Genomic DNA, 22,433 nt, shown 5'->3' with positions numbered 1-22,433 from the left:
TTACCCATGTTTGAAGCATGATTTCAAGACATGCATGGCTTCCCAATTGATACCGGTGTCACACGGGCATTTTTAGTTAAGATCAATGCACATCCAGATTAGGTGCTGCTACACAGTCACTTTTAATCATGATCAGGCCCGATCGTGATAAAGACTATCACGGTCCGCGAATCGCAATCTGGCTGAGAGAGCGCGATTTCGTGTCGTTTGCACCCTCTGGCCGAGCTTGTTGAAAGAAAAAGAAACAAGAAAATCAAGCATAGTTCTGTAAAAACAGATTTTAAAAGCTAGATATTTATTTGTAAAAGAAATTTTAAACTGTTTCAATGGGAAAAAATTCTGTAAATATGCATATTTTAGGATTCGTATTGACCGCATGTAGTTATGGGAGAAGCAGACGATAAGCGGACGACAATTTCAACTCTTGCACCATCGCAGCAGTTAGAGCACCTCGAAACAAACTGATTATGAGTGTCGCCAGCTTTTGGACTATGCCACAGTGTACACGCACTTCGTGGTCAAATGAAGAGACATTTACAGTAATTAACTGCTGAGAGGAGCAACTGAAAGACTTCAGGCGCCTGAAGTGAAACTGTGGTGTGTACGAGATTCTGTTTCGCTGCGACTGGATGACTACGAGCAGGTGCCATCAGAAATGAAAGTGAAGATTAAGATTCTCACACAGCAATACAGGTAAGCGCAAAGAAAACTCTACCGAATGACGGACTTATGAAATTACTTTTCTATTGGCATGCAAAGTTTTTGACATTCGAGCAGTTCTTGCACGAATAACATATTGCTGATAAATAGCTCCATTGAAAGATTGTATGCTGTGTTTTGTCAACGACATGTTTTACGGCATATATGCCACCTGGTGCATTTCATCTGATCCAAGCTCGAACCGGATTAGCTTGGGCCGTGTAGCAGCGGTCATGAAGTTCATCGCGATCGAAAAAACCGATCCGGATCACCCTGATCGTGATTAAAAGTGCCCGTGTGACACCGGTATAAAATTTCAAAGTTTCACACTTGGCTTATGCAATGGTCAGCACATGATTTATGCTCTGCACTGTTCATTTACAATGGCTAGTCCTGAAGAAGAGACCTTTATTACACAATGCAGTGATGTGATTGGTCTTAGCTGCTTTTGATCAGTTAGATCTCTATTTTAGAGCAGCAAATCAGATAGTCGCCAGGCACAACATCTTGCAAGTACTTTGTCTGCAGCAGCACAGCGATGCCCCCTTGACAAATTCTATGCATGCACAGGTGCATATCTGAGATACAGCAAGACATCCCAGAGAATGAAATTCTTACTGCTTCTCATCTTACTGTGAAGAACCTCAACTTTCTGCAATCCTTTAACCTCTTGCCTTCTGATATAAAATATACTTTCCCAACAGAATTAACATTGGTAAGCTATTCAATGATGTTTACTCCATCGCTGTAGTACGTATGTGCAAAAAGAGCAGTGAGATTCAATTCAGTACTTCGCATGCTGCTAAATTTTTTTAGGCATTTGAAATTTTTAACAGTCAGAAATACTTAACCTTCCCATATTTGCACTCTCAGTGCAGGGTTGACATTGCACTTTCGTTAGGAAGCATACTGTCTGTACATAGTTGTTATTCACTGATTGAAGGACAGAATTCTTGGGTGCACGAGACCGTGCAAATAATTGAATACTGCACAATGTAATTGTTTCTTCAATTATGCCTGAAATATGCTGAACAAAGATTAGGGTTATAATAATGATTAATTTGAACAATTTTTCTGTAACGTGTTGCTCGTCTATGTACTAGAGTGCTTTTCCGCTCCTATCGCAGGGAACACGGTTGCTGCCCCTGTCATTGAATACCATGTGCATCAGGATCTCACAAATGCCTTTGCAGTGAGTGAAATTTTCAGCCATCTTTTGAAAAGAGCATAAAGTATGTACTTCATCATCACTGCTCTTTCATATATGCTTCCATCCATGTGCAGTTTCCTGCCTCATAACATGGCTACAATCATGTATAGCTTGCATGCATTGAAGAAAACTACAATTTAGGCATGAATTGTGAGTCTAATTGCAGTGAATATCTTCTCACAGTAATACAGTATACATGCACCATTGGTGTTAGGCTTACACAGAGTATACACAGCAGACCAAGGTACGCGAAGGAATGTGCTTTTTCACGTGTTGGAGGCTGTTGGAACTTATGCGAACTCTCCAGCTATGCTCCCACTACTGAAATAAACAGTAATGCAGTAGACAGAAGAGCACAAGCTTTCAAAGCTGAGTGCTAGAACCAAGAACACTTATCTATTCAGCTGCCTGTGGCAGAAATGACTATGGTATGCTGCATCTGTCCCGTGGTGACAAATATGTCCTCCATTTAGTGTAGGCAATGTTAAGAAAATCAACTGTAGGCCACTTGTCAGTTTTCATGTGACAACTTATGATGACACTATAAGCACATATTTCTAGCATTTACCAATTTTTCATTTATCCAACTTAAGACTGCAACAGTGACACCACGGCACAAGCGTGACACAAACTGTGATAAAATAAATTGTGAAATTGTGAAAATTTGTGCCCAGGTGTAGAAAGATCTACACGCTTTGTGTAAAAATATTTACACAAAAAAGATTACTTTTTTTTAAATCACATAAATATAGAAATGACCAAACATTCCATGCAAACATATATCATTTGATTAGCCAGTTACTCAAAGCAATGACAGTGCTGTATTTTGCTCACTAATGCCGAATAACATAAATAAATTTCTCTTCTAATAGTCAGACCATCACATTGCAGTAGTTGTATTCTTTCTTTTTATTATTATAAATGTTCTTTCCATCAGAAAAGCAACTGTCAAATTCAATTAGTTCTGTGCTTCTGTGCCTGACAGAAGATGCAAAATTAAATTATGAAAGCACAAAATACATTTCAAGGAGTGACTCCTACAAAACATTGAAGGAGTTTGCAAAAGTAGAAATTGTTGCTTTGATGCAACAATCGTTCCTACAACACATCAAGCTTTATGGATCTATAAAAAACATAATGAACTCGAGACAAGGTCAAATGTGAGGATACTACATGAAAGCACAACAATAAGAAATCAAAGTATGCTAGTACAAGGCAGCGGTATAAGACTATGCAAGAAGAATGGACTGAACAATAAAAGATAGACTAGGTTTTCAAAAGAAACATCATCTAGTCAACAAGAATACACAAACTCTGCCACCCACCTTTAACATGCCCACACAACACTTAAACATCTGCTACTGTAGTCTGTAAAGGGACAGTCTTCATAAACATTTAATATGACCAAAACGTTGTAGTAAGACCAAAAGCAAGAACATCACAACTAAATAAAAATGTAGTTTATATGACAGTATCGGTTATTGCAAATGCTTCCTTACATGCCACTGCATCTAGGTAATGCTTAAGCCAATAGAATGGAAAGGTGGGCTAGTTGGTAATTCATGATGGTTCAACGAACTGGGAGCGCAGGGGTAAACACAGACACAAAGCAAAGAGGAGGCACACAGCATGAGCGCTCATGCTGTGCGCCTCCTCTTTGCTTTGTGTCTGTGTTTACCCCCGCGCTCCCAGTTCGTTGAACGCTTAAGCCATTACAGAAGTCTAAAAAAGCTTAAGTAAGTGTTTGGCCTTGGTATCTAGAACAACTACTTCTTTAGCTTGATGTTTCTGCGATCTAAGTAGTTAATTTGTGCTCAGCATACAGTGATGAAACAGTGTTGTGCACATAAACAACCACATCTAGAGCTTAAAATAGAGCTAAAAACAAGAAAATTAAACTTTTGTAGACATAACCAGGGCAGATGAAATTACACACATCGTCCAAAATGTGAACCATGTTCGTGGCCCATACAGCTTGATCTGCTACTGGTTCAGGCAGAGGGTCCGGAACTAGGGGGTCAGTGGGGGCCGTCACCCCTACAGGTCAGAAACTAGGGGGGGCATGCCCCCCCCACTAACAGCTGCCACGACCCTCCTTAGCAAATATATAATATCCCTGCCCACAAACATTGCCCCCACACTTCAGAAATACTTCTGGAGCCCCTGGGTTTAGGGTTAATGCCCAGACCAGAATAAACTGCAAACATTTACTTTCCTCTTTCGAGAAACCTGTCCTATCCCAGCTGCCACAGCTATTTTCAGGTACACAAAAATGAATACCTTTAAGCTGAGCAATTTATATCTGAGAACAGAGAGCAACTGTAACATTCAACAAAGATTTACCCACATTCTCAACTTGTGTAAGAATAAAAATAGTAGCCCCTGGAACTTGCTTATGCAGTTTCATGTGATTTGGCACACTCAATGATGCAAACAAACTTGGAGTAGCATAGATGGGTTTGATGCAGCCCAATTATGCTTAAGTATGGGTGAATGTGAATAGTAATATTTAGAAATGAAATGAATATGAACCAAATAGAGGTGACAAAAAGTTGAATACAAACAGAAATTGAATACTATTTGCATAGTTCACAAATAGTAAGGCCAGAATTTTCAAAGCATACCTAGACTGGAAAGGTGATAAGTGTCAAAACAACCTGAAAATTTCCCAACATTTTGTACGAAACAAATATTCACAAGCTTCAACATAGGAATATAATTATTACGTTCAACCAACAAAAATACAATTATTTATACACAGCAGCAGCAAGAGCCTTCGAAATATTTTGTAACTGCAGGCTGAAATATAGCAGTGTTTACAGTAATCAAGGTGGTACTTTGTCTACTGCTTTTATATAAAAATGATGATTAAAAATATCAAGCAATTTTTATGAGTTCAATAAGTGACGATAGTTGACTGCTGACACTGTTGCTTTGGTGACATAGGAGTTTTACGCAAGACATTTTCATTATGTGATCGATTTGGTGTCGATAGTGCTGCATGCATCTGGGTAAATTTATGATAAAACCAAGAAAAGTTACCACTCACTGGTCCCACATTCCACTATTTCAAGAATTTACCATCATTGCTGATTAGTAAAGAAATATACGAAAAATATTTTATATCTATAATATGTGCCATTCGTTTCGAGTACCAAATCAAGCAGAATGCTATTCAACTCTTTATTCGAAATTTTCAAACATTGCACACCGCTACTAAACTAGTGCCATAACTCTCAAAGAGGTCCTAAGCAGAGAACAAGCTAAAAACAAGTGCTCTTAGGTGGGCTAGTAGGTCCGTGAACATTGTGGCAGAACAGCATAATGTTAAAAAAAAAAAACAATCACAGTAGCAAAACACGCAAAAGAGCACAAAAAAACAGAATGAAGAGCAGCCAGTATACAGCCGTGTCCTACGTGCAGCACCATGTCCTGTGTGCTCGTTCCGGTTTTCAGTGCTGTTCAGCCACAAGTTTTCTTTTTTTAGTGTGCTGATTCAAAATTAAGCAACCCACAACAAGGGTGCTCGGAAAAGTCACAACCAAGTGGCAAGGCCAGGGAATTCTAGTAGGCTTTTTGCCTAAATAAGAAGGGTGCCCACTGCAACAACAGGTGTGTATAACTTATTTTTTTTTATACCACTTGTTGACTTCAATACTAAATGGTGCACAGAAACGAGACAGCAGCTGATGTGGCCATGCCGTAGTTAGAGGTGAAAGCCATAGCAGCTGCAGTATCCAGTGCAGCCATACCAGCCACTGTTACATCTCGCTCACTTGCTTGGGTGCTCAATTAACTTCTCCAAAGCTTTCTCTGCTTTTATTGTATGCTACACTTTAAGTTTCTGTTGTTTTCTCCCAGTAATATCAAGTTGCTGATGATTACGAGTGACCCCATGAGTACATAAATGCTAAGAGTGCCTATCTTAAATAAGTTCTTAAAGATAGTACTGGCACAAAAGCTGTACATCTTTATTTTTCTGTTGCAATATGCAGCTAACAATCTGCCGATCACAGCTGGAAGCTGCGTCTGCTCGAGCACGTAACGGTAAACTACCATTAGGAGACGCTTTTACAAGTGCCCAGTCAGGAATTTCTGAGAGAGGGTGAGCCAGTGAGGGTTAGTTAGTAAACACCACTGGCCACAAGAGCATGCAAAACAAGACACTCGTCACATGCACCGAGCGTGTCATTGTGTAGACATGGGTGCCATGTTGACAACTGCAGGAAAGTGCATGAAAGAAGCATGGCTGCCAACACAAGACAATGATGTAAGTGGTTGTCAGTTGCTTACACTTCAACCGAGTTGGTGTCTATGTGGCAAGGTGCTCCATTTCGTGTGCACGTAGGTTAACGGCACACACTTCAGTAGTGATTTTAAATGTTCTAAGTTATATTAGCCGTTGATGTTTAATGGATAATGTGTGCATGCTCACACGAATTTATCTCACAAGTTATCTTGCCGTCAAAGTTTTGTTCAATTACTCCTTCAAGCTCACTATTTCCCACTGGCCCCCAAAATATAACAAGTATTCTGTGCATGGGTGCCTTCATTTTGCAGTTGCATTCCACTTTGACTAACACTAATTATCACTTCAAACTTGCACGACATTATTAAGTTAGGAAAGATTCAGTTCCATTACTCTGCTTTAAGGTAGTGCTCATCATTGAGGCGAGCAGAAAATAGAGTTCCTCTGATTTCCTTAAAAGGGCTCTGAAACACTTTTTTGAGTAACCATGAAATTAATTCACTGGAAAAGTGTAGTGCCTCAAAAAATCAGCGCCGCAAAAACGTTAGGAATCTGTCCAGTACGAACGGAGTTACAAAGATTTGTCACACGCTGCAATCGCATTCTCTCTTCTCTCGTCCCGAAGAAAGTGCTGGAAGCTAAGCAGGGAGAGATGAGAGGGGCAAACAAAAAACGTCACCTGCGCCTCCTGACCTTGAGCACTTTTTCCTTTTTTTTCTTCGAATGCGCAGGCTTTTCAGTGTGATCGCATACGCACGCGTGGATAAATAGCGGCCTCTCGAGGTGATCTCTGTAACGACCGAGCGCGCCATGCTCAGCCAATGGCTGATAGATGGGCTTACTACGAGTAATTTTTGGGCTTATTCCATGATTTGTCGAGAGAAGAGAAAGCAGTTTTTAGATGACTTTAATAATTTATTGTGAATTCCAGGCTGCGTGCTGCGCTATAATATTTGGCTCGGGTGCTGTCGGCAGCCTCCACTACCGATAGGCAGCGTTTTCTGATCACGCTCAAAAAGCGTTACTGGGCCCCTTTAACATTTTCAGACCTTCTACAACAAAAACGGTTTTTATGCCATGGGTTTTGATCCCATGAGTGATTACTGGCCAGCTTCTTGCCCCTAAGAGAAAATGCTACAGAAAACTGCAAAATTGGTTGCTCTACTGTCATAACAAATAATAAAAATTAAAGGTTCTTTTTAAAGTGGAAATAGGTTAAAATGACTTTATAAAAAGAACACATTGTCTAAAGTGCCTTGAAAAATGTCACCTGGCTGCTTGCCATTACATTTCGCATGAGGATGTCACCAAAGCCACATGCTCCAAATAAGCGTCATTCCTAAGCTCTCATGATGGAAGAATAATTCTAAAGAGCATATCTTCGCCACGTAGACAAGCTATTATTTTTACGATTTAAATGAGTTTTTCTTAAATGGCATTTTCAGCAACTTTATGGGTTTAGACATCGTGTTTTTGGTACAGTCGAATCCTGCTATAACGAAGTCTGCTACAATGAAATTTCTGCCACAATGAATAATTTTTGATTCCCTGTCACCCGCCAATAGAGAACAATGTGAAAAATATCTCATCACAACGGATACTTTTCCTCTATATTTCTGCTTCAACAAAGTTTTTGCCAGTACTACCCCGTAGGGAGAAGGAACTTGCCTAGTTCCACTATGAACTCGGCCATTTCTCAACTGCTTGTGACGTTCAGAGCGCACGGTCGCATTGAAACAACCGTGTCTTCATTGAAGATGTGTTTTCTGTCACCACAGGATCATCCCACCAAATTTATCATTATTGAAAAATGCGAAGCGCCAGATCACTCATCTACCATGATGCTGCCAGTGGGTTTGATTCACGTTCGGGCCGTGGCATTATCGCGATCTTCCGAAAAATTCCGCCATATGTTTTTGACTTCACACTCAAAACGAAACTACCGCTCGTCATCACATGCCCTGCGATCATGAATTGCATCCACGGCTTCGTGAAAAAGCACACGCGGGCAGCGCGCACTTAGTAGCTCACACATCTTGAAAGAACAACAGAAGAGCTGATCTGGATAAATGTCATAGAGACACCATTATCAAGCACTAAACCTACATTGCAATCCAACCTGCCTATCACAATCAAGCAAAGCCAAGACTTTGTGAAACTTTAGGCATTTGTACATTCTGCTTACTAGTCCTAACCCATGCTACACCAGTATTAATTAGCAAATGCTTAAGCAGTCCTGCTCTCTAGCAGCAGCTGTCTACTGCAAAGAGTGAGATAACCAAAGAAAACAGGTTGCACTCTTCAGTCTACACTTCCTCAAGATGCCGGAACCACATTCCTCTCTTGCATGGCCCTTGAAAGTTAATACTACCATACACTCAACAAGCAACTAATCTTCACTGTATCAACTGTGCCCCGAGACCACATGCACAGTGATTAAACAGCTGTCCAGTTTCCTACACAGAACTAAAAAGTGGGAATGAAAACACAAATATTTTCTCGTGCATGTTCATCACTGACATCGGCAGAGCACCAAAAGAGGAGAATAGATTGAGGAATGAGACAGCACAGTAACGTATTCTCTATTTCTGTTCCTCGTCATCTGTGCAATGCTTCCACCAATAGCAAATCATCACAAAATAGGTTACCGTATTTACTCGATTCTACCGCGCCCTCGATTGTAACGCGCACCCGATTTCCACCGCGAAAAAAAAAAAAAACGTAAGACATCGATTGCAACGCGCACCCATTTTTCTCGCTGGCCCGCACGATCACACCACTCGAAAAAACGACTCCTTTCGTGAGCGTCTTCCATTTAAATATGAGGTACGGGCGAAGCTTGTGCTCATCTGACGTGTAACAGAGCCTTGCCGTCACTGTAGTTTTACCGTGGACCGATGTCAGCACATGAACTTGCTTCGTCCCCTTCTTCTGGACGGTTGTGGTGCCAGGCATGTCGAAGTAAAGAGGTGTCTGATCGGCATTCCCGATTTGCCCAAGCAGGTAGCCGTTGTTGCGCCGCAAGTTTAGGACGAACCTCTGAAAACTGTGAAGCTTTTCATCGTATTCCTCCGCAAAACTTTTCGCATATGCATGTTCTCCTTCGGAGGAAAAAGCCTTTCCTCTTCATAAAGTTAGTTATCCAGCACCTGCTCGCTTTAAACTGGCTCCGCATTAGACTTTTTTCTAAGACTAATTGCATAGCCCGCACTTGGAGCAGTTCTGTCGTCACGGGCCGCTGTGCCGCTCGCTGCGCAAGCACATACTCGCCGAGCAGCTCCTTAATTTGCGGAAACCGACCCTGCTGTGGTCCACTGAAGCCTTTGCGAGAAGCTTTGCTGTCGACAATCTTCTGCTTTTGTTTCCGCCGGTCCCGCACGCACGTTTCGGGAACTCCGAACGGCCGCGATGCGGCCCGATTTCCGTCCGTTTCTGCACACGCGATGACTTTTCTTTTAAAAGCGGCATCGTGGTGCACTCGAGTTTTCGGAGTCAACCCTTCCATGCCGTCGATGCTAATGCACTACTAGATAACGAACTGCTCAGCACACGTACGAAGTGCCGCACATGGGAAACACAGGCAGAAATGGCCGATGCGTCATGCCGACGCACGTAGGGGGCGGCCATTTTGGATTTGCCGATGGCAATAGATTGACCGTAATTTTTTTGTTCGTACTCGATTCTAACGCGCATGCGATTTATGAACCCGCTTAACCGGAAAAAAGGTGCGCGTTAGATTCGAGTAATTACGGTATATCACAATCCTGCTAAGCAGGTGACCATTCTGGCTAAAAAAAAAGGCAATACCTCATCCACACTTGTGCCCTCTTTCTTAACAAATGCTCGCATTGCACTCCTTCTCACTTGACCAAGTCCATCTTAAAAGTTCTTTCCATACGAACAATAAAACTAAAAAATTATAAGGAGCCTTGCAAGCAAGCTGCTGTGAGCATCTGAAAGCTGCAACTTCAATTGTCAAGACAAAACTCCCTGGCCTCGTTGAGCCTTGCTTCAAGCTGAGAGGCTCTCTCAAGGCAGTGCTTCCTCAGCGTGCCGCTGGGCATGGGAGCAACCTCCAGAGGGACCTGGCACAGAAACGAAAATTCCGGGGTGTGACAGAAGCATAACAGGTAACTTGCGACGCACACAAAATAGTGCAAGAAGATAGAGCAAAAACTTGATGGTAATCAAAGTCAAGTAATGTGCACTGGGAGTCTAGCTGGTGCGACACTAAAACTGACGTAACACTGCACAGATGGCAAAACACAAGAAGAAGTTGACAAGACTGCGCCCGTTCTGTCAACTTCGACTTGTGTTTCGCCACCGGGGTTGTTTTATTTCAGTATAATAAAACACTGAACCTGCTCTCCCAAATGGTGCAAAGAAAAAAAATAATGTAATACAAATTGTAATATCCATGCCAAATAAAACCCCAACAGCAGCAAGCATTTGCAAAGGTATACACGGTGCACCATCTAGTTATCACCATGGACAAGCGTGCATATTCACAGTGCTGCCAAACCAGATGAGCATACCTGTCAATGGAGATGACTGGAGGGAACGCACTTTACCATTGTCGGTGCTTGCCACTGTTCAGATTTCATTTGGTGCCGATAGTATACGCGGCTGAATGATAGTATATGCGGTACAGATATTGCTTGCAACAGCAATTCGCACCTAATATTAGCAGCGATTACAAAAACCTAGCAGCAACAGCACACTTAAAAAAACTCGCACGGCAATGTACAAAGCACGCATGATGCATACTGAGCACAGAAAATGGTGCGTCTAATACAGCAACAAAGTGTTTCCACAACCAGGGAATTCAAAACCACAGTGCAGCACACTGTGCGAGTGCTGATACATGCTCTGAACACTGTAAAAGGTGTGCATGCACTTCGCCCTGTATTTCTCATAAAAAAAGTCCTAACTAGCAGATCGTGGCCCTAAAACCTTAAAGCTTTCGCCCATCACTGTCACAGAAAATTGCCAGAAACAAATGGATGTTTTACTGGGTCATTACAACATCACGTTTGTGCATATAAAATTAAAATTTCCTATGCAGTCAATGCTCTGCAAATCTTAGCAAGGGTTGACTTCTGGCTTTGTTTGTATGACATATCCTTGGAGAGCACAGTGGCTTATGAAGACAGGGACTGGACAACACACTGGGTGTTCCTCATTTTTATGGTTCCAGTCTTGGCAAGCCTCTGCACTAAATGCTAAGGATAGCTCTCCAACTTCTTTTTGAATGCAAAAATGTTCAACTTCTCACGGAAGTGAATTTTTCTGCTGAGCAGCACATTTCTAATCAAACTAAACCATTGTCAGGAAATTCTTGATAAAGTGCTGTAGGAATTGTGCGTAAGGTGTGACAGGTCTCGCCTTAGAGCTGTTTATTCTATGAGTATGCGTAGTGATTTTTTAAAACAGAAACTATTAACAATAACATTAAGACTCTGCTGTACATTACATGAACATAATAATTATTGGGGTTTAATGTCACAATATCATTACATGATTTTGAGAGATGCCGTAGAAAAGGGCTTTGGAAATTTCGACCACCTGGGCTTCTTCAACATGTACCTAAACTCAGCACATGGGTCTTAAGTATTTTTCATTCATCGAAAATGTGGCTGCTGCGGCTGAGATTCAATCTTATAATCTGCAGCTCACCAGCCGAGTGCCTCAGTCACTAGTCATTACATAGTCTTACATTAGACTACACTTGACATTACATAATCATACATGACTAGAAAGTCACAAACTAGCTGTACTGAAATTTGGCAATGAAACTGACCAACAGCGGTGTCAAGACATTTTTACCAGACGACACCAAAAGAAACATTCTGCACCGATTCATAAAGTGTGCCAGCATCACCGACCTGGAACATTTCTTGCCAAGAAAGGGAGACAATGCTGAGGAACTCATTCTTTTCTTCTTCCGTGGCAAACCAAAAGATCCAATTGTAAGCACAGCTCTCAGCCTCGCCCCCATCAAACTCCTGCGAGTGCATTGAACAGAGTGTCAACAAATGTCAACAGAAGAAAATACTGAATCAATTAGTGACAAAAAAAAAAGGAGGCCTACCATAATGCAGAAGTTGTTCTCACTGTGCACCACACTCAGGTCAATGATGACTCCAACGCCCAAGACTTTTGACCCCTCAACCAAGGTCAACACAAGGTCACCCACCAATACTAGGCAGCAGGCCATCATGCCACCCATTGATCCAGACTGCACAAGTTATTGCAAAACACAAGGAGATGACAAAAACGCACTGCTCCAACAAGCTCAGCCATTTTCCAAGAAAGGTTGACCGCCAAGAAACACGAATCCTGACTCCTGTTAAGAGGTCTCATAAAATCAGAAGTGATATTACCCTGGAATGGGCAAATATGCGGGCTCTTCAAATATTCGAACCAATATCATAGTATTTGAATTCGCTTCGAAATGAATTTAGGTTATTCTAAATTAACGAATAAATGTATACTTGAGCGCATATAATAAACCTGTAATGATAGTTTGACTTTAGCTGATGATGCTATGCCATGAAACGAGCCATCCAGAAGAAATCTGCACGGCCGCGAAGCCCCGCTTCAAGGTAAATGTGCAGCCATGGCCACGTCTGTGTATAGCGTGCGAGCAGCCACTTTTGGCTCTGTTGGGTGACACCTTGAGGTAGTTTCGGGCTTCGCAGCCTGACTACTAGGCCGCGCATGCTCCTGACACACCTCGTCAGAGCCCAAAGCTGCCTCAAAGTGTCGCCCTGCAGAGCCAAAACCGACTGCTCGCACGCTATACACAGACGTGGCCGTGGCTGTACATATTGACTACAACTCAAACAATTATTTTTTATGATCAAAAGCATGTTATACATGCTTATATACACTAAGCATTGTAAATTTTAAAATCTAGTGTGTTGTACCATTTATAAATTGCGCCCTACTGCTATTTGATAGAGGTAGACAAATATTCGAGCAAATATCACAGTATTTGAATTCACTTTGACACAAATTTATATCGTTCTAAAATTCTAAGTACTCGAAATAAATGAATACATGTATTTCAGCACATACGACTACACTGCAAAAATTGTTTCACTACAGCTTGGCGTGCTATGCCGTGAAAAAATTCATTCAGAGAAAATTCGCATTGCCGTGAAGTCACACTTCAATGTGCAATGCACATATCACTTTCACCTCAATCAATTATTTTTAACATTTAAAAGCATGTCATACATACTTATATGTGCCAGGCATAGCAACATTTAAAACGTAATATATTGCAACAGTTATAACTTGCACCCTCTTGGTACACGCTACTATTCAGTGTTGCTTCCACTGCACTTCAATTAAAAAAAGTTACATTCACATATGCCTAGTTCCAATTCATAAAAATATTGTGCAAGTTAGTTGGGCCATGCCGAAAATATTTTCTTTTTTTTATTCACACCACACCACTGATCCAACAATGAGAGAATGTGCAAAGCGTTCTCCACACTAAAAGAGTCGCTGCTTCCTGGTGAACAGTTTAAACAAGGAGCACTGTGAGCTACAATCTTCAACCAGTGATATGCAAATTCTCTGGACACTCTGTTACGAGTGCAGTGTTCTCTCAACAAAATCAATGACTAAGGAAACGGTGCGGCTTTTTCAAACGGCACCAAAAGCAATGAGAACAACACCAAGAACAAGCTCAATGCTTGTTCAAGCTTGTTAGCATCCCTTTCAACTGGCTGATTATATTTGCTGCCCTCTTGTTTTTTTTTGTGAATCTCTTTTACTGCTCACATGATCAGTCTCTGAGGGTACCCTGTTGCTTTGAGGAGATAAAGCTGTAGATGCTCACACCTCATTATAACAACTTCATCTAACACAATAGTGAGTTGCTTAATCCAGAAATTCATTATTTAAGTAAATTCCTAGCACTGTATCTATTGCAAGACTATTCTTCATTTACTTCATTATAACCAATATTTCCTTGTATCGAGGTTTGAGTGTATTAAAGCTTTCTGTGACATGACAGCGTGATTTTTTTAATGCATTGGCAATGCATGCTCAAATGATATTCCTTTTATTGACCTGGTACGTGACAATGTGAATGGCAACAAAAGTTTCTGTGCTTCCCTTTCGCTTTTGTTTTGCCTGAGGAAGCCTTGCTGTTTCGCTAACACTACACATAATTAACTAGCTCGTGGTTTGATATTACTAACAAAATGAAAACACAATGGTGAGCACATGGCCTCAGAAAACTGCCACCCATAACCAAAAACAAGCTTTTTAGCTGTCACAGCAAGAACCACCATTCATCTAAGAAAACGCACCCCGCAGAAGGAGGCTTGCCCAGATTCAGTGAGTGCATGGACCCAACGCTCCATTTCTGCCTCATTGGAAGCAGCGAGCTGAAGGCAGGCACCACCAGAAGGAGCCAGGTTCAGCTGCAAGGCATGCGGCCGGCCTACATTGGAAACAGCCTGGCAAGAACCACAGTGGACGCCGCTGCAAAATGAGAGAACAAAGAAAGCCATCTACAGCCGTACTACAAACAAAAGTCCAGTGAAAGCACTGAGAACATTAAGAAGTGCAACTCTCACCTGACAAGGTAAGTGGCACTAGGTATGGTGTCCCCTTGATTTGAGAACCTGTACAGGACCCCAGCTCTATAAAAAGAATAGAGAAAACCAAAATTGTAGTGAAGGTTATTCCATGAAGGTTACGGTGCTCAGCTAACCAGAAAGATCTAGTAAGGTTTGCCTAAAAATGCACATATGAATGTTTTACCAAGGAGGTAGGCTTACAGGCCCCGACTAAAGTCCATAAAACTGCACACACCACAATTTTTAACAACATAGAGTGACGAACATCAATTTCTAAGGTTACAGGTTTCAGCCAAACAGAAAAAAACATCACTGATGCCTCATCCCAGCAAAGGGCACAACGTGTACTAGAAGGCCCCATGATGCTGCCACATTGATGTATAACTAATGGTGCAACCACTGCATTAAATAAATATTCAACATATTAAGGCACAATCGTGTCCTGCAGGAGCAAATAACACTAAACGCACGAGGCTACCAGCAAGAAGGGTCATCTTTTGTAAAAAAAATTTATTTACCGGTCTAATGCAAACACAGCTCACACAGTACATGATTGATAAATCGAATTTCGATAACTCAAACAAATTTTGCATTTTCCTTTGACCAGTTATGCTTTTCAATGAACAGTCAAACCTGTTTATAATGAACTTTATATTGTTACAAAAGGTAGTCCCCGTATCAGTAGTTCATTATATACACTCATTTTTTGCAGCATGTGCAAGTAATTTCTTTTCTAGTTTTTCATGCAGTTTTGCTACAATGCACTAACCCACTTTCCTATGACAATTTAACATTTAAGCCTTTCTTTATTTGTGAATTGACGCTCGCTCTGTTCTTGCTGGGTAAATAAACCGCCTTCACAATGAACCAACATCATTTTGAAAAAACATAGTACTGCCACATAAAATGAATTAACCTCTGGATGGTTACATGCAGAGCGTTGCCTTCTCTAATCAAGCCATCAGTGCCAGTCCAATGGCTGTACCGTAGGGTTGTCTTTGCTTAAAGTATGTTCTCAAACCTGTCCTCGTAACCACCTTTGGAGAAATTTATGAGCAGTCTTAGAGCAAACTGCCATTCAGTAGTGTGACTCTTGTTGAATGACACTTGCATGGGCAAATCAAGAGTGCTCAAGAACACAGACTTTGACTCCAAAGTACAATATGAAAGATATACTGAGTCTTACTGTGTAAACGTTTCAGTGCCTCTTATTGCTGTCATCGATTTCAGATACCAAAAGGGCCCAGGGTCATCCAGAGTGTTGGTTGTGCTCTGGCATTTTACAAGTGGCCATTCTATGCTAGAATGAAAAAAATGAGCCACCCACCGCAACAGGAAGTAGCCAGCTTTCCAGTGCTTCTTTCTCTCTCGCCTGGTGTTCCCTTCAAGGAATCTCCACATGAGGGGACCGCCCACACTGGGCCCACACGCAAAATCACCTGGTGAGGACTGGATGCACTTCTCCCAGTGCACCAAGTGGTAGTCCTTTACAATGAGCCCACCATCCTGGAGCGATTGCAGTAATTAATCACTTTGTGCTTATTATTACGCTGAGCATGTGGTTCTCACTGATAGAAACCGACTGCCAACATCACAAAGCAACAGTACCACAGAGAGGGTAACGTTAGGCAATAATTTTGGGGCCCTTTAATGTCCATGTGAACTAAAGCGCACTCACGATTTTGCATTCTACCCTCCAGGAAACCTTGACTGAAAACGTAAGCGGAATGCAATTAGCAGCCTAGTGTGTCTGAAGATGTTAGTGTGCAATGCAGTCAAGCACCTTCAAAACACAATGAGCTGTGCAATAATGCTTGCCTTATGTCCCATCTTTACTGTGCAACCTTTAGAAAAAAAATTGTCTGTATGACGAAATAAACGAAAGAAGAGGCATGTATTTGGGATTTCACTTAAATATCCCATCAAATACAATCTGGAGACAACCTTAGTGTAACCCAGCAGATAATGAAGCGAAGGAAGCAAGATATAGGGGATGATATTTATGCAGATATAGTAATTATAGTAATTGTAGTATAATTGTGATATAGATGGGAAAAAAGTATAGAGGGAGACAAAAAAGTAACTTGCTCCGGCCAGGGAATGCGCCTGCAACCTTCACACTACGCGCCCAACACTCCACCAAATTGCGCTACAGCGGAGGTCAGCTTCTCCTCTTCACTGGGTATTTATGTGCGTCGTGCAAACATCAGAGCATCATTCAGCTGGTACAGTGTGTGCAATGCACCACCAGTCGTGAGGCAGCCATTCTCTCATTTACAGTATTGGGTATTTCTGTTTGTGCAACACTGGGAGTGTTGGCCAGCACTGCTTGTATCCATGGAGGCAGATACACAGATTTCCGTTTACTGAGAGTCTACTGTACATTTCTTTTGCTAGATAGCATCACACAGGAGGCAATCATTACAAGTTGGCAGCTGACCATTAAATCTTCGCATGTCATTTCCCCTCCACCCGGTGCAAGAAAATAATGTGCTGGTGCCTAAGAATTTTTTCATGCACTTGCAACAGTGCCAGTATTTATAGACTATAGCCCCAGTACTACTTAATATACACATACATATACATTGTTTGATGTTATTATAGGAGAAAAGGTCCTGCCTCTCACCTCTTGGGCTTTCAACTCATGGGCCAAAAGCTTCTTCAAAGCATCTAGCTGTTCAGAGCAGTGGCTCACTATAGATGGAAGGCACTTGACACCATTGTGAGTTCTCCGAACGGCTAGATCCAAGCTTGAGAGAATGTTCCTGCAAAAAATAGAAAAGGAAACTATGGGAAAGGTACAAGAGAGGCTCAAGGCAGAGGATAATCACGCTGAAATCTAGCATTAAATGCGACACAAAGATTCTGCTAACAACTGTGCAATTGATATGGCATTACGTTTCAACTTTGAAGCCGAGTTAGATGGACATTTAGATAAACTTACCACAGCAGCTCAAATCACGAGCTAGTAATGAAGGATGAAAAAAAATTACTAACCAAAACTGCACCGTCTTGGTAAATTTTTCAATACAACCATACATTTGTGGAGCCTAATGAGAGATCTGGTAATCCCTTTCATATTTTAGTAAAGCAAAAGCTCCGCTTTTTTCCCTTCTGTTGCCTGTTGTTACAGTTATGTTGCAGGCTTACAATATGCACTTTTTTGCCAGAGAAGGGGGAGGGCATGACTAACTACCTGTGAGATGGTGCAAAGACCATAGAGTGCAGCCACAGAGAAAGGGAACTGCTGTCTGTTCTCCCCATTGTGGTCATGTGTGATGCACGCACTTTGCCCTCTCTCATCAACATGCCCTCCTTTTCATTCTTGAGCACACACAATTGGCATTCGGACTGTGTCTCTGTCACACTGAAGCGTGTGGTGGCTCTACTGTTGCAAAAATTTTAAAACATAGACATGACGTAACAGTGAACAGTACTCTACACACAATACCTTGTAAACTCAGCATGGCCAGTGGCCACATCTGTCTTTTTCCCTGAGTTGCAAGTCAGGGAGAAACCCTGGTAGTTCAGCCAAACCTGCAAAAGTAGGCAATGTACAAAACGATGCTTACATCAGTAAATATAAGTTAACAAGGAAGGATACTAAAATACGATCATAAAATCTCAACAATGCTAATACTTAAGAAAAAATATACAGGAATTGTTTTGCTTTTACAGCATCTTACATCACAACAACTGCCACTATTTCAAATATTGATGTCAAAAAGATAGAACACAAGTTCCTGAAAACATAAAAGAGACTTGGCAATAATGCTTGGCACTTTTTTTCGAAGTGTCGACACAATGATTTACACAGCATCAGATGTGCATGACTTCTATCATTCACACAAATTCATCGATGGCATACTTGCTTAAAAAGCTGAGCAAAAAATTTTACTGCTTGATAAAAAAAATGTCTGAACAAGCACTCAGGACAATGTGTCTTGTGTTGAGCCTGATATGTGGTAACAAAAAGTTGCAGACAGCAAGAAAAGTTACAATGTTAGTGGCGAGTACTCGACGGCTTCCTTCCAACAGTTAGCAGATGTCAATGAGAGCCCTCAATATGCTCTGTAGGATCACATTGCTTATGACTCTCCAAATTTTGCTTCTGAATAAACTAGATGAGAGTCTGCACTGGTGGTAATAAGGGCTGCAGCGCGAGCACAAAGGTGCTAGAAGAAACGTGAAACGAAAGGCGAGGCAAGGAAAGCAAAGAGGACAACACGAGCGCTGACTACCAACTAAATTTTATTTTTCCCAGCACACATGATAATATATACAACAGGCACCTTTTTAACAGCAAACGTGAGCAACGTGACATATTCTGGGTAAGGGTCTGATAAAAAGAAGGTACAATGATAAAATGGCTAACCCTTATCTAAAATCGCGAACTCTTTGTCATGCAAGGCCACTGATGGTTGGCTCACGCATCCGTCACCATGTTTTCTAATATAATACGCCTCAGCTGTTTCACAGGTTAATTTGTCCATGTGACGTACCAGCACACTCACGCCCAGAAATCGAGGCTGGCACCTGCAGCTTTTACAGTGCAGAACCGCAGCTTTTACAGTGCAGGCGTGAGTGTGCTGGTACGCCGCATGGACAAATTAACCCGTGAAATAGCTGAGGCGTATTATATTAGAAAACACGGTGACGGATGCATGAGCCAACCTTTGGTGGCCTTGCATGACAAAGAGTTCGCGCTTTTAGATAAGGGTTAGCCATTTTATCATTGTACCTTCTTTTTATCAGACCCTTCCCCAGAATATGTCACGTTGCTCACGTTTGCTATTAAAAGGTTGCCTGTTGTATATATTATCATGTGTGCTGCGAAAAATAAAATTCAGTTGGTAGTCAGTGCTCGTATTGTCCTCTTTGCATTCCTTGCCTCGCCTTTCATTTCACGATTCTTCTAGCACCTTCGTGCTCGCGCTGCAGCCCTTATTACCATGAATTCTAACCAACTAGCCGAAATAGCCGTTCTTCTTCTCTGCACTGGTGGTTTTCCCTTCTCATCTTCATCGAGTGTTGCAAGTTCAGTATGAATCACTAACAAATTGCCCACTTTCCAGTTCTCCTGCCACATGACTTGAGGCAAAAGCCCCGGGTTTTGCCAAGAAAACAAAAAGGACAGCACAGGACTATGGAATACTCAAGAACAACAGGTACATGTGGTTGAACTCATTTTTAACATTAAACAACTCATCTCAACTAAAAGAATTAAGCTTCTGAGCATCAAATTTCCACATGCAACAAAGCTTAACTCACAGATCATTGTGGTATTCACTTAGATGTAGTGACAAATATATATTGAACAAAATATATTTGACACATACTCAAACATATAATTAATGCCTTCGAATTCAAGCAAAGTCTCATGTTCGAATTGTTTTACACTGCTGCGGCTGTTGCTAAAAATTCTAACGTGCAGTAGTTGTCGTGAACACGTCATCTCACCTCAAGGAATCAAGGTTATTAGCATCAAATTTTTTAGAACAGCAATATAAACTAGTGTGTGAAAAGCTTAATCCTTTTTTTTTTTATTCTGAAAGCTAATGCAGGCAACGTATGTACATTCAAAAGAAATTTGTAAACAGTGCAGTGTCATGTGATGTCTCCACATTAGTGTTAGTCACACCATTATTTTAATAGAAAGTATTTGTATTTAACTTCAAACCGTTCAGAAAAGTGAGGCATGTTGTCAAACAATGGAACATATAACTTTTAAACTGAGCAGATTTGAGTACTCACGGTGACCACTTTGATTTCACTGAGGCACACCGAAAAGTCGACAACAAACTGGGCCGCCTCCTCCCCAGGCCGTAGTATGTACAGAAGTTTATTTGTCATTAGGACATAAATAGGCTCCAGCATTCCTCTTCCATCAAAGCACTTCCATGCCAGAAACATCTGAATGTGTCAGAAAGAAAACAAGAGAAAAAATAAAAATTGTGCTATAAGTCCTTTAAAACTGTCGCTCAAGGTCAGCCATGTCATCAATGCACTCCGTTCGCCTCCTCTCGCAATCTTCCTCGTCTATCTCTGCATGGCATTCGTTTTAAGTGAACAACTGCACCAAAACAGCATGATTGAAGAAGCAGTGATATCAACCTAATGCATTTTGCATTTTTTGTGCCAACGTGTAGCTACCGATTCCTAAGTAATGATTTGGTACTGATGATGTGACATAGAAACGAATTATTATATGTAATATTTTTATTAGTATGATCAGTATCGAGCCCAATTGAAAATGGGTGCAAAGCCCTCCAATTTTCAGCACTGCCAAGCGGTCACCTCCTGGGGTCCCACATTAGTATTTGATCACGTGGCCAAATAAAATGGTGATGCAAACTTCAGCTCGAATCTCATCTGCTAAGAGCGCATGTGTAGGGATGCCTTCGTCATCTCCATCGTCGTCGCCACTGTCATCAGCATCCACAAGTAACAATGAAAACAATATGAAATTGATGCGACTCATGACATGGAGAATCATTTTCGGTTCGATCCTACCCAGAGCAGTAATTCTGAGATTGACCCCAGACCGAGCAGGGATCTGGAAGCAGCATGAGATGCTGTCTAGGGCCACCCTGGCTGGTAAGACATGTCACAATTACACTTACGAACGCTGCATGTGTGTTACTTGTTAGCGATGAGTGAGAATGTAGCATTCCCACAAATGTAGAGCATGAACCAAGCAAAACAAAACAAATAAAGCCATTGCCAGACAGCCAGGCGTCGCTGCCAAATGGTACCATAAGTAGACACCGCGACCACAACACTAAAATTATCTACGGTATCATTGCTCGCACATAGCCACTCAGCATCTGAGCCGTGGCCTAAAAGTTCGCTGAAAACGTCAAAATACTGTCGATGTCGCATGGAGTTACACATTCTGCTAAACATTTGGACACCCTCTGAGCTCAAAATAGAAAAACTTCCACCTAACGAACGCGATCCATACTTCGCTAAAAAATACTCATCCATACCAAGGAATCAAATGAATGCCACATCTTGAGTTTAAAATTCGACGTCACTGCACCTTTAAGTTACACGGCCTAATCTGGAAATGGTCAGCTTTTTAAGATTTCATATGCAATTTTCAGTCACACACACACAGAAACACACATAACAGGTCCCTGTACTGACATTTTTGCAATGACTCGCCTACCCATCATAAGTCAAATACCGCCACAGATGTATCACCATTCAACACTTTTTAAATTGGAAGTAAGCAGGCATCACCCTTTGCCACTCGGTCCAGCAGAGTTTCATAAATGTGGAAACACCAAAGGAAGATATGTTCTATCATGCACGGCAGAAGTGTATCAGAAATGTGAAAGTATGAGATGTGACTAAACCCGAGCTTTATCCAACTCAGGTGCATGCAAACAGAAACAACATACACTGGGGGCTGTTCCTTTGTTGTCATTTTTCTGCTTGTCCATTGTAAAATATGTATTGCCATGTGTCTGTTATACAAGACCAACTATCCCAGATTTATGTTCTACAATTACTTAGGATTACAGATACATTGAACCACCACTGAAATTCAGTATAATACAGTTGTCATGATCATGATATAAGGATCTAGTATGAGGTATGCTGGTGGCACATACATTGGTCATTTTATACTGCATCTCATGTCTACTGTGAAACATGAGCCGTGCTTAGG

At 41.5% G+C, this 22,433-nt stretch overlaps 1 protein-coding gene and 1 long non-coding RNA gene across 2 annotated transcripts in view; one reads left to right on the top strand and one right to left on the bottom strand.

Moving 5' to 3' along the window:
• LOC142803591 (uncharacterized) overlaps nucleotides 1-14,632 on the top strand; it is an 82,537-nt gene extending 67,905 nt beyond the window's left edge. The window contains exons 2-3 of the long non-coding RNA XR_012894182.1: nucleotides 1,827-1,891; nucleotides 14,493-14,632. This is a non-coding gene — a long non-coding RNA (uncharacterized LOC142803591). The remainder of the gene's footprint in view (nucleotides 1-1,826; nucleotides 1,892-14,492) is intronic.
• The window catches only part of LOC119182267 (pleckstrin homology domain-containing family M member 2), a 34,655-nt gene continuing 22,126 nt past the window's right edge, over nucleotides 9,905-22,433 (bottom strand). Inside the window, exons 8-16 of the mRNA XM_037433333.2 lie at nucleotides 20,513-20,671; nucleotides 18,210-18,295; nucleotides 17,385-17,523; nucleotides 16,086-16,264; nucleotides 14,756-14,821; nucleotides 14,486-14,660; nucleotides 12,250-12,396; nucleotides 12,044-12,163; nucleotides 9,905-10,243 (exon numbers count right to left, since the gene is read on the bottom strand). Coding sequence (XP_037289230.2) covers nucleotides 10,127-10,243; nucleotides 12,044-12,163; nucleotides 12,250-12,396; nucleotides 14,486-14,660; nucleotides 14,756-14,821; nucleotides 16,086-16,264; nucleotides 17,385-17,523; nucleotides 18,210-18,295; nucleotides 20,513-20,671 — 1,188 coding nt within the window. The 3' untranslated portion in view covers nucleotides 9,905-10,126. The remainder of the gene's footprint in view (nucleotides 10,244-12,043; nucleotides 12,164-12,249; nucleotides 12,397-14,485; nucleotides 14,661-14,755; nucleotides 14,822-16,085; nucleotides 16,265-17,384; nucleotides 17,524-18,209; nucleotides 18,296-20,512; nucleotides 20,672-22,433) is intronic.

Source organism: Rhipicephalus microplus, chromosome 3 (genome assembly GCF_043290135.1).
Source record: "Rhipicephalus microplus isolate Deutch F79 chromosome 3, USDA_Rmic, whole genome shotgun sequence".
NCBI lineage: Eukaryota > Metazoa > Arthropoda > Arachnida > Ixodida > Ixodidae > Rhipicephalus > Rhipicephalus microplus.
The sequence above is the reverse complement of the archived record's forward strand: the minus strand, read 5'-3'. Positions and strand labels throughout refer to the sequence as shown.